General features: G+C 43.3%; 1 protein-coding gene across 1 annotated transcript in view; it reads right to left on the minus strand.

Annotated features, from left to right (window-relative positions):
- The window catches only part of LOC126204211 (trypsin delta-like), a 35,645-nt gene that overhangs the window by 6,221 nt on the left and 14,023 nt on the right, over positions 1–15,401 (minus strand). Inside the window, exons 2-3 of the mRNA XM_049938609.1 lie at positions 14,591–14,927; positions 9,190–9,531 (exon numbers count right to left, since the gene is read on the minus strand). Of these exons, the coding sequence (XP_049794566.1) occupies positions 9,190–9,531; positions 14,591–14,927 (679 nt within the window). The remainder of the gene's footprint in view (positions 1–9,189; positions 9,532–14,590; positions 14,928–15,401) is intronic.

The raw sequence follows: 15,401 nt of genomic DNA on the forward strand, positions 1-15,401 counted from the left end.
GCTGTCATAAGGTTTTTTACAGCCAAAGGATATTCTGCAGCAGCTATTCATCGTGAGCTTTGTGCCGTGTACGGACCGAGAGTTATGAGTGAAGGAGTTGTCCGTGAATGGGTACGTTTATTTAAAAGTGGACGAGAAAACGTTCGTGATGAAGAGAGGAGTGGTAGACCATCATTGGTGACTGACGATCTCGTTCAGACAGTTGATGCAAAAGTTCGTGAAAATCGACGTTTCTCAATGTCGGAGTTGTCTACTGGTTTTCCACAGATTTCTAAGACTCTCTTGTACGAGATAGTGACAGCAAGATTGGGTTACCGTAAGTTCTGTGCACGATGGGTGCCCAAAATTCTTACCGACCACCACAAAACTCAAAGAATGGCCTCTGCATTAGACTTTCTGTCACGTTATGAGGACGAAGGAGAACCATTGGTAAACAGAATCGTGACCTGTGACGAAACCTGGATTAAGTACGTGAACCCCGAGACAAAAGAACAATCGAAGATGTGGGCACATTCAAATTCGCCTACCAAACCAAGAAAAGCCTCGCAAGATTTTTCTGCCAGAAAACTGATGGCAACGGTGTTTTGGGATGTCAAAGGGGTGTTGTTGGTTGAATTCATGGAACGTGGTACGACCATTAATCAAGACGTGTACTGTAAAACAATAAAAAAGTTACGACGGGCTATACAGAACAAACGCCGTGGTATGCTGACTTCCGGTATCGTTTTTTTGCACGATAACGCCCGTCCTCACTCTGCTCGCAGAACAACGGCCCTTCTTGAGTCCTTCAAGTGGGACGTTATCAACCATCCACCTTACAGCCCAGACCTGGCGCCAAGTGATTATCACCTCTTCATGCATTTGAAGAAATGGCTCGGGTCACAGCGGTTTGATGACGACGAAGAGCTCAAAGATGCGGTCACAGGCTGGCTCCAGGCACAAGCGGGTGATTTTTATGCAGAAGGAATTTCAAAGCTTGTGAGGAGATACGATAAGTGCCTCAATCGCAATGGAGACTATGTAGAAAAATAGTGCAAAGATGTAGTTGTAAGATGTATATATTAAAATATTTTTATTTAACTTGGTGTATTTTTTTAAATCAACCAGAGGTTACTTTCTGAACGGCCCTCGTACGTTCCAAAATCCTGCTGCATATCGACGTTAATGATATGGGCCTGTAATTTAGTGGGTTACTCCTACTAACTTTCTTGAATATTGGTGTGACATGTCGCTTGTGCTGCTGGAACCGGGCAGTCGCAAAGGGTTGGATTGTTGGTAGTTGGGAGCCCCAGTCTCAGGTGCGTAATTGTGCCCCTTTGGGACAAGGCTGCCAAGTAGGGAAAGAAATCCACTGTGAACTCTGTGTGCATACTGTTGTGCAAACTGTCTGGGGAGAGGGGTGAAGGAGTCATCCAACGAGTGCTTCCGTATGTCTTGCCGGAGCGGTTCTGGGCGCTTCAGTCTGGAACCGCGCGACCGCTACGGTCGCAGGTTCGAATCCTGCCTCGGACATGGATGTGTGTGATGTCCTTAGGTTCGTTAGGTTTAAGTAGTTCTAAGTTCTAGGGGACTGATGACCTCAGATGTTAAGTCCCATAGTGCTTAGAGCCATTCGAACCTTTTGAACCGGATGTCTTGAAGAGCACAGGGTATCTCCCACTGCAGGGGGTGATTTGTTTCGGTACTAATTACGTGTGATGCTTTGGGTCAGAAGAAGTTCTCTCTTGTTTCAGGGGGTTAGCTGAATTTGTAAGGACTGCCACTCTTGCTAGCGAGATGAAGGCAGAGATCACGACCTGTCGTGGTGGTTAGATGCCGTACTGAGGACCTGTGGAACAGAGCCGGGCGGACGTCTGAGTCAGAGGCTAAGACGCTTATGCGTCCGTGTAGACTGCCGATTCCTCGACTTGCTCTGTAGGATGGAGGGGTATCGGGTCCCGTTTAACAGGTAATGGTGCCGATACCCACAAGGAGCGGGTGCACGTTAGCAGGGGATATCTGGAGAGCACTGGGGTGTCATTTAGGTTGGAGTGTCTCGGGAAAGAACGAAAAGGGTTTCGATCTCAAAGGGTTCAGGTCGAACACAAGAACAGCGTTGACGTAAGAAGCATAGGTATTATATTAAAAAAGTGTTTTAGCTGCGTTGAGAAAGAACCAGGACTCCAGGCGCTGAAACCCAAATCGTTGTATGTGCTGAAAGATGGCTAAAACCCGGGATCGGTTGAGCCGAAATTTTTCTAAGGGATCAGACGGTGTTCAGAAAGGATAGATTAAATACATTTGGTTGTGTTGTGTTTGTTGGTGTTACAAGTAGCGAAATTGAGGTACATAGTTCCTATGAGTTAGTAAGGGTAGAGGTCATACCTGACAATCGGAATAAGTTAATTGTTGGTCCTTTTGAAACGTCCCCTTAGAAAACTTATGAATTCTGTGCTGGTAAACTTCTACGTTATTTGATATAAAGACAGCTGAGTAAAACTGAACGTACTCAGACAGTTGTCTCTTTACTTTTTCTGATCATCAATAAACTGACACAGATTTTTTTTCTTTTTTTTTAGCGCAACGCAATCTGACTTTCAATAATCCCTACAAAAGAATGGCCCTGACTAACAATAACCTATACCTTTCATGAGTCACTTACCGCACAAAAATCTTCGTTACTCGAACTACTGCAATACAGCGAGCGCCAATACTGACAACTAAATGAAAGATTGTAACTACTAATGGCACTAACTACTGATAGGCATACTTAGCAAATGAAAGATTTTGATAGAGAACAAACAATGTATTTGCCTCAATAGCGTTCAAAAGTCATAATATATATATACAAAAGGGTCCAAAAAAATCCATCCACTGTTTAAAAGTCCATAACTGGCAAACTAATTGACGGAGTTGTCTCATCTTTCGCAGTGTAATAGTTTGTAATTCCGGCAATGGCCACACAGGCGTTGTATTGCGTTGTTCTGTTTTGTCAGATGACAGTCGCCAGATAGTCAGCGGTTTGATCTTAGTTGCACCTAGTTACTCGAGTAAACGTGGCTGGCGCAAGGCTTACATTCGATGAAAGGAATTCAGTTCTGAAGTGGTATTTTAAGTACGAAAACATTAATGAGGTTCAACGGCAATGGCGAAATGAGTATCAAATAGAGCCACCGACACGTTTAGCCATTCTTTGTATTCGAGACAAATTTGAAGCCGGAGGCTGCGTTAAAGATGTACACAAACAACGATCTGGGCGACCTGTAACAGTAACAAGTCCAGATAACTCCCGTCGTGTGTCACAACAATTCACTCGCTCACCACAGATGTCTGTGAGACAGTGTGCCCGAGAACCTGGAGTGAGTCCCTCAAGTGTTAGAGCGAATTTTGAAGACAGAAAAGTGGAAGTGCTACATCCCACAATTGCTACACGCAATGAACGAAGAAGACCCAGATCGTAGAATGGAGTACTGCGAGGGGTTTACTAACATGGTGCGCAACGATGAAGAGTTTCCAATTGTGTGGTCGGATGAGGCACAGTTCAAACTCAATGGTACAGTAAATCGCCACAATTGCGTCTACTGGGCAGCCGAAAATTCGAACGTCCATGTAGACAGAGCCTTAAATTTACTAGGAGTAAATGTGTGGTGTGGGTTGTCTTACCGGGGTTTGATTGGGCCATTCTTCTTTGACGGCACAGTTACCGGTGACGTATACCTTCAGAAGCTTCAGACATCCATTTTACCTGCCATCCGAGACTTGTATGGAGATCGAAGAGTTTGCTTTCAACAAGAATGTGCCCAAGCCCACTACCAAAATCGTGTTAGGGCGTACCTCGACGAAAATCTACCAGGAAGATAGATAGGCAGTAGAGGTGCTGTGAAGTATCCACCACGTTCCCCAGAGCTAACTCCTCTGGACTTTTACGTGTGGGGAACACTAAAGGACATCGTTTGTCGACAAAAGCCACGCACATTGGATGAACTTCGAGAATCTATCGTACATTCATGTGCAAATATCAAACTGAACACGTTGCAGTCAGTTGTTCGTGCTGCAGTTCGGCAGCATCGTTTCTGTGTGGATGTTAATGGCGACCATTTCGAACACCTGCAGTGATATTTTTGTTGGACTTTAAGCTACACCGGCCGGCCGCGGTGGTCTCGCGGTTCTAGGCGCTCAGTCCGGAACCGCGCGACTGCTACGCTCCCAGGTTCGAATCCTGCCTCGGGCATGGATGTGTGTGATGTCCTTGGGTTAGTTAGGTTTAAGTAGTTCTAAGTTCTAGGGGATTGATGATCACAGATGTTAAGTCCCATAGTGCTCAGAGCCATTTGAACCATTTTTTTAAGCTACACCTTCACCAAAAATGAGACAACTCCGTCAATTAGTTTGCAAGTCATGGCCTTTTAAAAAGTGGATAAATTTTTTGGACCCCTCTGAATATATAATTTTGTGACATCCAATTCAACAAATTTCCTTTTTCTGCCGGACACACGTCCAGATCGTCCGCTCAAAACTCTGGCATCTCTCTCCCCACATCCACCACTGCTGGTGGCTCACCTGCGAATATTCCAACAGTGAGTGCAACCAGCCACAGACTGCACACAGCACAGCCAGTGATTTTCATACAGAGCGCTACATGGCGTTACCAACATACAAACCTAAACACCCTCCTTACACTTTTTACAGAACCCCCGATTCGTACGATACGGTTTGCTAAACAGTCCAAAGAAGACTTGCATCTTCTTTCAAATAGACACCCCAGACATACAATCATCCTTCGCGGTAAATTAAGTTTATCCTTGATAGGTTGGCGAAATTATGTGTTTAATGGCGGTAGTATGCATAAAATGTGACCCCATGTCGTATTAAATACTTTATACGAAAATTATTTGGAACAGTGATTACAGGAGCAAACTCGAAATGTAAATAGTTGCGAAAACGTACTCGGTCTCTTAGCGACAAATAACTCAGAGCAGACAGGGAGTATTGGGACGGATACAGGGATTAGTTACCACATGGTTGTTGTACAGGCTCTGGTTACCGCAACACCCAAACATGCCAAAAATAAACGCATAATATGTTCAGATTAAAATATAGTTGACGTGTTCCTATGAGGCAGTATTCACTCCTTCCTAACTAACTGCATATGTCTGGCGCAGATGTGACTTAAATTCAAAGAAATAGTATCGAAAGCAATGGAGACATTTATTCCAAATAAATTAATAACAGACGGAATTCATCTCCATGGCACACAAACAGATCAGAACATTGTCCCTGAAGCAATGGGAGAAGGTTAGTGCGGTGAAATGTGACGTTAATAGGTTCTGGCGGCAGACGCCCGATGCGAGTGCCGTTGCTAAAGGCACAACATCGCCTGCAATGCGCCTCCCCAGCTTGTGGCCATATTCGATTGGAGACTAGACGACTGGAAAGCGGTGGCCTGCTCAGACGACTCCCGATTTCAAGAGGTAAGAGCTGCTGGCGGGGTTCGAGTGTGACTCAGACCCCAGAAGCCATGGACCGAAGTTGCCAACAAGACACAGTGCCGATTGGTGGTGGCTCCATAATGGTGTGGGCTGTGTTTACGTGGAATTTACTGGATCCTCTGGTCCAACTGAACCGATCATTTACTGGAAATGGTTATATTTGGCTACTTGGAGACCATTTGCAGCTATTCGTGGACGTCACGTTCCCGAACAACGATGGAGTTTTAATGGATGGCAAGACGCTACGTCACTCGACCACTGTTGTTGGACAATTCTGGACAATTCGAAAGAATAGTTTCGCCACACAGATCTCCCAATATGTTCCCATGGAACATTTATGCGACGTAATGGAGAGGTCAGTTCCTGAACAGAATCCTGCACCGGCTATATTTTCGCAATGATGGATGGCTGTAGAGGCAGCATGCCTCAGTACGAGGCGCATTCAAGTTCTAAGGCCTCCGATTTTATTTTCTAATAAACTACTCACCTGAAATCGATGAAACTGGCGTTACTTCTCGACGTAATCGCCCTGCAGGCGTACACATTTTTCACAACGCTGACGCCATGATTCCATGGCATCGGCGAAGGCTTCTTTAGGAGTCTGTTTTGACCATTGGAAAATCGCTGAGGCAATAGCAGCACAGCTGGTAATGTGCGGCCACGGAGAGTGTCTTTCATTGTTGGAAAAAGCCAAAAGTCACTAGAAGCCAGGTTAGGTGAGTAGGGAGCATGAGGAATCACTTCAAAGTTGTTATCACGAAGAAACTGTTGCGTAACGTTAGCTCGATGTGCGGGTGCGTTGTCTTGGTGAAACAGCACACGCGCAGCCTTTCCCGGACGTTTTTGTTGCAGTGCAGGAAGGAATTTGTTCTTCAAAACATTTTCGTATGATGCACCTATTACCGTAGTGCCCTTTGGAACGCAATGGGTAAGGATTACGCCCTCGCTGTCCCAGAACATGGACACCATTTTTTCAGCACTGGCGGTTACCCGAAATTTTTTTGGTGGTGGTGAATCTGTGTGCTTCCATTGAGCTGACTGGCGCTTTGTTTCTGGATTGAAAAATGGAATCCACGTCTCATCCATTGTCACGACCGACGAAAAGAAAGTCCCATTCATGCTGTCGTTGCGCGTCAACATTGCTTGGCAACATGCCACATGGGCAGCCATGTGGTCGTCCATCAGCATTCGTGGCACCCACCTGGATGACACTTTTCGCATTTTCAGGTCGTCATGCAGGATTGTGTGCACAGAACCCACAGTAATGCCAACTCTGGAGGCGATCTGTTCAACAGTCATTCGGCGATCCCCCAAAACAATTCTCCCCACTTTCTCGATCGTGTCGTCAGACCGGCTTGTGCGAGCCCGAGATTGTTTCGGTTTGTTGTCACACAATGTTCTGCCTTCATTAAACTGTCGCACCCATAAACGCACTTTCGACACATACATAACTCCATCACCACATGTCTCCTTCAGCTGTCGATGAATTTCAATTGGTTTCACATCACGCAAATTCAGAAAACGAATGATTGCACGCTGTTCAAGTAAGGAAAACGTCGCCATTTTAAGTATTTAAAACAGTTCTCATTCTCGCCGCTGGCGGTAAAATTCCATCTGCCGTATGGTGCTGCCATCTCTGGGATGTATTGACAATGAATGCGGCCTCATTTTAAAACAATGCGAATGTTTCTATCTCTTTCCAGTCCGGAGAAAAAAAATCGGAGGCCTTAGAACTTGAATGCACCTCGTATTTCTGCAGGGGACTTCTAACGAATTGTTGAATCCACACCACTTCGCATTGCTGAAGTACGCCGGGCAAAACTAATTAGGCCATGGCTTTTCTTTTGAGACTGTAGCTTGCACTTATTTAATTTACGTAATGGTATCTGTAGTTTACGTTCGCTATATTGTATGGTAACTTGATCATCCACGAATAGTGTCATGTTAATATAGTTATTCCTTCCATTATTTATGCCTGGTAGTGTTCTATTTTTTTTTCATTTCCTGATCATGTCATCTAAATACATACTAAATAATTTTGGTGACAAGCTACACCCTGGTTTTACTCCTCGATTTGTTTGTATTTCAGGTGTTGTCTCTTTACTCGTATCAATTTTAACACTCTCTGTACCAGGCCTATTTTATGCACCCGTCCCTAGAAACCGGGCAATTTTACCAATATTAAAAAAATTACTGCATCAAATCTACTGTTTGGATTGTGGCAAATTTGGTACCATCTTGAAGCTGCACATTTCTACTTTAATTCTGAGTGAAAGAAACTACTTTACAATGCACAGCTTTAAGGTACAGTTATAGAAATCACTTAGATGTTTTAAGAATTTAGAAAAAGTCATACGAATAAGGGAATACAATTGTGATTTATTTTTAACCAAAATTGTGGCACTACATTACATGTTTCTGATAGTATACAGTATTACATATAAATTTCACACAGAATCATATTGTTTTTTAGTGTGGAAAATTTTAAAGCAAGGTTCCAGGCAGAGTGCAACGCCACACTGTTCACATTCGTATCGTGTCTCTTTGCGAGAAGCCTTGCCACTCTGTTTCTTGCTCCTGGAACTGCACACGTGACACACACGAGCAGCATACTTCTTAGTAGTTGCAGGTATGTGCTGCAAAAAATGTCTCTTTGTTAGCCGACCTACAGTTCCTTCATTTCTTGGAATGAATTCAAGTGTGTCGTCTTCAACAAGCTGAACTGCAAGCACTGTTATAAAGTCTGTTATTGTAATATTCTTCCTGTGCACTGCATTGTACAGCCAAAATGCATTTGATACTCCCATAAGCAGCAAATGGAAATATAATTTTCGCCACCATTTCACAGTTCTGTGCTGGAACGGATTGTACTGCAGGCGTTGGTCTCCAATATCCACTCCAATTTTATTGAGGTTGTAATCAAGTACCTGAAGTGGTTTCAATACTACAGACCCATTTCTCTTAGTATGCGTACCAAATGTTGCTTGATGCCTTGTAGACAATGTATACACATCTCTCTTATCTTTCCACTTCATTGCCAATACATTATCTTTACGCCGAAAAGACATTTCGCCCTTTTTCAGCTTAGCAGATACTAAATCTTTAGGCAATCCTTTCCTGGATTTGTTCACAGTACCAACAGCTCCAGTGCCTTTCTCTGCCAGTTGCTGAAATAGCTCTGGACTGGAATAAAATCGATCTAAATACACAGTGTGGCCTTTGTTCAGCAAGCTGCTGTCAGACAACAATCGCAAAATAACCGCAGACGAAGAATTGTCAACAATATGCTTACCAGCATAAACTTCAAAATTTACAACATAGCCACTACTGGCTTCAGCAACAGCATATACTTTCAGTCCATACTTATGAGGCTTATTTTGCATGTAAACACGGAAACTCACACGACCTCGAAATGGGCAAATTCCTTCATCAATTGTCACTTTTTCTGAGGGACGATATGCCTGGATACATCGCTCCTTCAAATTATTATAATATGGCAAAACTTTGTAAAGTGGATGAAATCCATCTTCGCCTGGTTTTTTCTGATTTGAATTGTCAACAAGATGCAAGCATGACAGTATCTGAGTGAAACGCAAACGGCTCATGACATGGGGACAAAAGTTACAACTAAGAACAGGATTAGTGCTCCAATGGTCCGCAATTTTTGGCTTTTTCGAAACACACATGTGGAAAATAATACCCAAGAAACGCCTCATCTCACTTATAGTCACTGGCTTCCACGAACTCAAAACTGAATGGGGCTTCAGATTATTTCCTCTTCTTTTCTTCTGTATTGTCTGTGATGCATACAAATTTGTCTGTCTCTTGAGTTCATTTACGTCACTGTCAGTAAGGAACACTTTACTGCAATCCAGTACAGAACTCGACTCATCAATATCCACTAGTATCTGCCTGGGTGTCGTGTTGACAGGCAGAGGTCGGTAGGTGTCAACTGCAGTCCACTCACTGTCTTTCGGATACGGCACAGCTGCTGGATTTGAAGCAACACCTTCAACATCATTCTCGTCTTCATCTGAAGACAAACTGTCATCAATCTCGTCTTCTAAAAAGAATATCACATTATGTGTAACTACATACATCGTTTACACATGTTCAACAGATATGTGCGTACTGCACAATTACGTGGAAAATTCGGAAATACGTACCTTCAAACACACCATTGCATTCAGAATCGTCTGAATCACTCTCTACATTATCCAGAGTGTCGCTATGATTGATCAAATCCGCAATTTCTGCGTCTGATAAACCGCGCCGAAACATGATGACAAACAACTGAATGATATACAGACTGAGAACGCAAAGATAAGTTTTAACATGAATTACAGCGCTGCCGTGACATCTATGGACGCATTTTGTTAATAAACATCTGAAAAACGTATAGCGCTGGCCAAACCCGTAGAAATAACGTTGCAGTGTTTTGAATGAAATTAAATGTAGCGGCCCGTAAATTTTACGGGCTTGGTGATTTTCGCGCGATCCCAGGCCCGTAAATTTTACGGGCTTGGCGCTTAGAGTGTTAATACTGGAGTTCGTATACAGGAAGGACCAGATGTTCAGGGATTCCTATTTTACCCGTTATTTCCGAGCATAGGGTGATTTAACTAAATACACTGACAGAATAAAATTGCAGCACCTAAAAGGAGTGGCTCGAAGTAAAAAAAAGTTGGTAGGCGTGTTTCTACATCTGAAAGATGATGTCTGTTCAGATTTCGCGCCAGTTGCATAAAAGTGGCGCTAGTACTGGCACTGTGTGTATAAAAATTAGGTTTACTTCACATACACGCTCTAACGGCCATAACCGACAGTTAGCTCTATTGGATGTGGTGAGTTGATGTTAGTCACTTTGTCTTTAAGGCGACCGTGGCGCTGTTAAAGTGCGCGTCGTTTACGACGGCGGCCGAGTTTAGGTTCGTTCTGCGCATTTGACGTCACAAAACACAGTCAGCCAATGAACAGAGAACGGAGTTGCCAGAGCTTGACTGCAGTGCAGACCACGGACGAGTGGCTTCAGTTTTAGAAACGTTCAGTCATAAATAAAGTAATTGAACAAAAGCAATGTCTTGATAGCAGACTTTCTTTTATAGAAAGTTTGGAAAAAGCATTCTTTATACCAATTGCTTCATATTCTATTTATTAATTAAACCGAACAAGCAATAAGCCTCCTAATTTAGGCGATAGGAAGGAAACGTGTTTGTATCATTCTCACGAACCGCTTTTTCGCAATAAAGAACAGCGGTAATTGTTTATTTCCTACTGAACTTCGATGAAACGTGAATAAGTCATAGTCATACCAACAGTGTATGTCGGTATTTTACGTGATGTTTTAAATTCCTCTAGGAATTTATATAAAAGATAAGCTGCGTTAGTGTGGTGGTTAAAATGATTGACTGCCAAACAAAACGTTTTGAGTTGAAACCTTGTTAGATGCTTAATATTTTGTTTATTTAAAAACAATATTGAAGTGTCTTACTTCATGAATTTTATTCGCTTGAATGTAATTTTTTGAAATTTCTAGTTCTTTGTCTCTTCATTATAATCACAATAAGTTTTCGGTTTTTCTAATTTTGTCCTCCAACATTTCTTTTCACAGCAATTAAAAACAATGAAAAGGCACACATATAATATTCATGTTATCTGCTTTGTTTGTATATCTTCTCTTCCGCAGTCGCTGTTTTACTATTCATATTGAAATATATTCTTTGCGACAGTATTAAAAGTATTATTTAGAGCAGAATTTCGGCTCGTACGTTGCCGAGCTACTTGATTGTCTGACGCAATTCTTTGCTTCGCTGCTTTGGCAACATCATCATATTCAATGTTTTCGAAAACTGATCCATGTTTTAGCAAGTATTTGCTGTCTGTTGTGACAAACACAAATTTTTTGCGCATTGCGCCGCACTGACAATATATTTTAGTTTCTATGTTTTATTACGTCCACAGTTCAGTTTTGTGTATTTCGCCAACTTTAATCAGAACTTTTTATAAAAAGCGAAATGACTCTGGTATTAATAAAACTTTTATTACAGTCGCGAAAGACGGAATATTTCTCAATATTACATACGACACCGATCTGGTACTTAAATGAGATATTGTTATACAGTAAATTTTATATGAAATTTAGGTATATTGTCCACATTTCATTCTTAACATTGTGGCAACTAAAATCAACTATACGGAAAGTATACGCTATGGACTTTTACCTCTGCAAACTCTTCAAAATTTCGTGCAATGGTTTACTACATATAATGCTGCACAATAACTGCGTTGAACATCGAAACAAAATTAAGTCATTTATGGGGGGAAGGTATCAGTCAAGAAGATGTGTAAAAATCAAATTTTTGGGCCAAATAGTTTTTGTGAAATTGAATGATAAGTGTGTCAAAGCAGTCGGAACACCATGTGTCAGCACAGGCGAGCAGTGCAGTGATGACAGCGCGGAAAGCGGGCAGCACGTCTCTGTAGCAGCGAAAGGGTTAATGCGGCCGTGGTGGCTTTACTTCATAAACTGCGCGCTCCCCCCTAAACGTAATTCTGCGAACTATACTATACTATGGCGCCGCTTCTCTTGGCGCGTGCGTCGTTTGCAACTGGCAACGCAGCAATCTCCCGCGTCTGGGCGGGCATGCGCGAGCCGCCAAGATAAAAGAATTCAACTATAACAGCACCTCACTGAGTTTGAACGAGGTCGTGTAATAAGGCTCCGAGACGCTGTATGTTCCCTCTGCGATACTGCAGAAAGACTTGGTAGGATTGTAGCCACTGGAGTGCTGGCAGCTGTGGTCACTAGAATGTACGGTCGCACGTCCGAAAAAACAAATGCCATGTGGAATCCGCGGGTTACATACTATGTATGTTTACATAAGAAAGCCACTGTGTTCGGCGTGGGGATGTGGCGGCTCATACCTGTATCTACAACAGAAATTTGAGTAGCAGTTGGCATCTCACTGATACAGAAACTCTTACAAACCGATTATCTAAGGGGCAGTTACGAGTCATATTCCCCGTACCGTGCATTCCACTGACCCCAGGCCATCACCATTAGCACGTGTAGAGATGTCGAACGAGAGTTGATTGGAGGGCAGCGTGGACTGTTTTCTTATAAAGGCCTGTTCTGCCTTGGCGCTAATGACGACCGTGTGCTGGTTCGAAGGAGGCATGCTGACGGCCTGCAACCAGCCTGTCCTTTTACTCGGCAGACGGGACCTACACCTAGAGTTATGGTCTGAGGTGAGATTTCTCATGGCAGCAGCAGCAATGTCTTACGCCACGCCCCTCGACTGAAAATTCTATCTCAGTCTGGTGATTCTATCTGCAGTGTTGCAATTCATGTACAGGATAACGCTCGTCCACATACCGCTGTTGTGACACAACATGCTCTACAGAATGTCAACATGTTATCTTGACGTGCTCAATCACCAGATCTGTCTCCAGCAGAGCACACGTGGGACATCATCTGAGGACAACTCGAGCATTCATCCACAACCAGCACTAACGTTCCCTGTATTGACCAGCAAGTGCAACAGGTATGGAATCCCAACCCACAAACTGAGATGCGGCACGTGTAAAACGCAATGCAAACACGTTTTAAGTTTGCATTTGACGTTCTTGCAGTTACACCCGTCATTAATGTACCAGCATTTCACATTTGCAGCGTCTTATCTCTCTCTTACATTAACGTGTTATCTTGCAATGTTAATCATTTCATTATGTTATCTACACAAAAGTAAGAACGAAATTTCATTACGCTTCATTAATAATTTATTGAAGTTGCGATTTTTCCCTTCATTTTATTCAAAAACACAATAAAGGTGAGTTCAATCTATTTGATTAGTGGTTAGTTTTATTGTGGCACGTGTGTTCGTATAAGGCAAGCATATCTAACACAGCAAAAATCAATAAAACATTGTGTGAGGTCATCCACATGGGTGCCAAAAGGAACTCGTTAAACTTAGGTTACACGATAAATCAATCTAATCTAAAAGCCGTAATTTCAACTAAATACCTAGGTATTCAAATTACGAACACCTTAAATTGGAAAGAACACATAGAAAATGTTGTGGGGAAGGCTAACCAAAGGTTGCGTTTTATTGGCAGGACACTTAGGAAATGTAACAGACCTACAAAGGAGACTGCCTAGGCCGGCCGAAGTGGCCGTGCGGTTAAAGGCGCTGCAGTCTGGAACCGCAAGACCGCTACGGTCGCAGGTTCGAATCCTGCCTCGGGCATGGATGTTTGTGATGTCCTTAGGTTAGTTAGGTTTAACTAGTTCTAAGTTCTAGGGGACTAATGACCTCAGCAGTTGAGTCCCATAGTGCTCAGAGCCATTTGAACCATTTTTTTTTTTTGAGACTGCCTACACTACGCTTGTACGTCCTCTTTTAGAATACCGCTGCGCGGTGTGGTATCCTTATCAGGTAGGACTGACGGAGTACACCGAAAAAGTTCAAAGAAAGGCAGCACGTATTGTATTATTGCGAAATATGGGAGAGGGTGTCACAGAAGTGATGCAGGATTTGGGCTGCAAATTATTAAAAGGAAGGCGTTTTTCGTTGCGACGGAATCTTTTCGCGAAATTCCAATCACCAACTTTGGCCTCCGAATGCGAAAATATTTTGTTAACACCGACCTATATAGGACGGAATGATCACCACGATAAAATAAGGGAAATCAGACCTCGTGCGGAAAGATATAGGTGTTCATTGTTTCAGCGCGCTATACGAGATTGGAATAATAGAGAATTGTGAAGGTGGTTCGATGAATCCTCTGCCAGGCACTTAAATGTGATTTGCGGAGTATTCATGTAGATGTAGATGTAAATGAAAATATTTATTTAAAGAATTATCAATCGTTTGCTTAATTTCCGTAAGTAGTGATATTATTTTGGCCAGTGACTGTAGCATCTAAGCCTAGCTCTCATACGGCGGAAAATATACATGCACAATATTTGAAGCATAAATTTGCGTATGTCGTTTAATATAGATGAGTTAACGAATGAGGAAATAGTGGCTACATCAGTTGAGTGGCTACATCAGTGCAGCCGTACGGAAGCTCTGTCGCGAGACACCAGCGGTGGCGCGGATCCAGGAGCGCAGGTAGCCCACGCTGGTGAAGACGGCGGGCGTGGCCTCGCAGGGCGGTGCCCATCTGCGTGGCGCCGCTGACCAGCGGGCCGCCGTAGTCGCCCCTGCAGACGCTCTCGCTGGCCGCCCCGGGACACACCATCCTCTCTGTGACCGCGTTGAAGCCGGCGAACACGTCCTGGCAGGTGCGGCGTGCCAAGATGCTGGTATACACCTTGCCCAGGTTCACGGCTTCCAGGCCACTGGTGGGCCTGTCACCCCAGCCGGTCACCGTGACGCTGAGGCCCTCTTCGGAGTCGAACCCGTCAGGGGGCAGACCGGCGGGCCGTACATACGTCCCAAGCAACGAACCAAGCACCTGCAAACCAGAACGGAATGGTATGCAACGTAGAAATTATTCCAGTCTAACAATCGAAGATATGCTTAGAGTTGAATGACGAAAACCATAACAGATTGAAACCGTCTGAGGAGCCTTAACTCGTTGACAGTATGTCCAAAAATTAGAAAAAAAAGTGAAGCCTAAAATTCTCAAACAGTCCTATCCACTCTGTGTGTTCTACATGATTATTTTATATTTAGCCAACTTGTTCACACCAAGCCTTAATGTTTTCGCTTATTGTATATATTTAAATGATAATACAGATTTTAAATTATAATACAGATAACAGGGATAGTAGCAGAAGTGTACTGATTAGTTACAACCATAATGCCAGTTAGTTATCAGATGTATTTATTGGCGTAGAAAAGTTATGCAGGGTGGTCGGAAATTCCCGTTACAAACCTTTAGGACATGCAGAGGGTAGTGAGTACACAACATTTTGAATAGGAAGCC

Source organism: Schistocerca nitens, chromosome 9 (genome assembly GCF_023898315.1).
Source record: "Schistocerca nitens isolate TAMUIC-IGC-003100 chromosome 9, iqSchNite1.1, whole genome shotgun sequence".
In the NCBI taxonomy this organism is placed as follows: Eukaryota; Metazoa; Arthropoda; class Insecta; order Orthoptera; family Acrididae; genus Schistocerca; species Schistocerca nitens.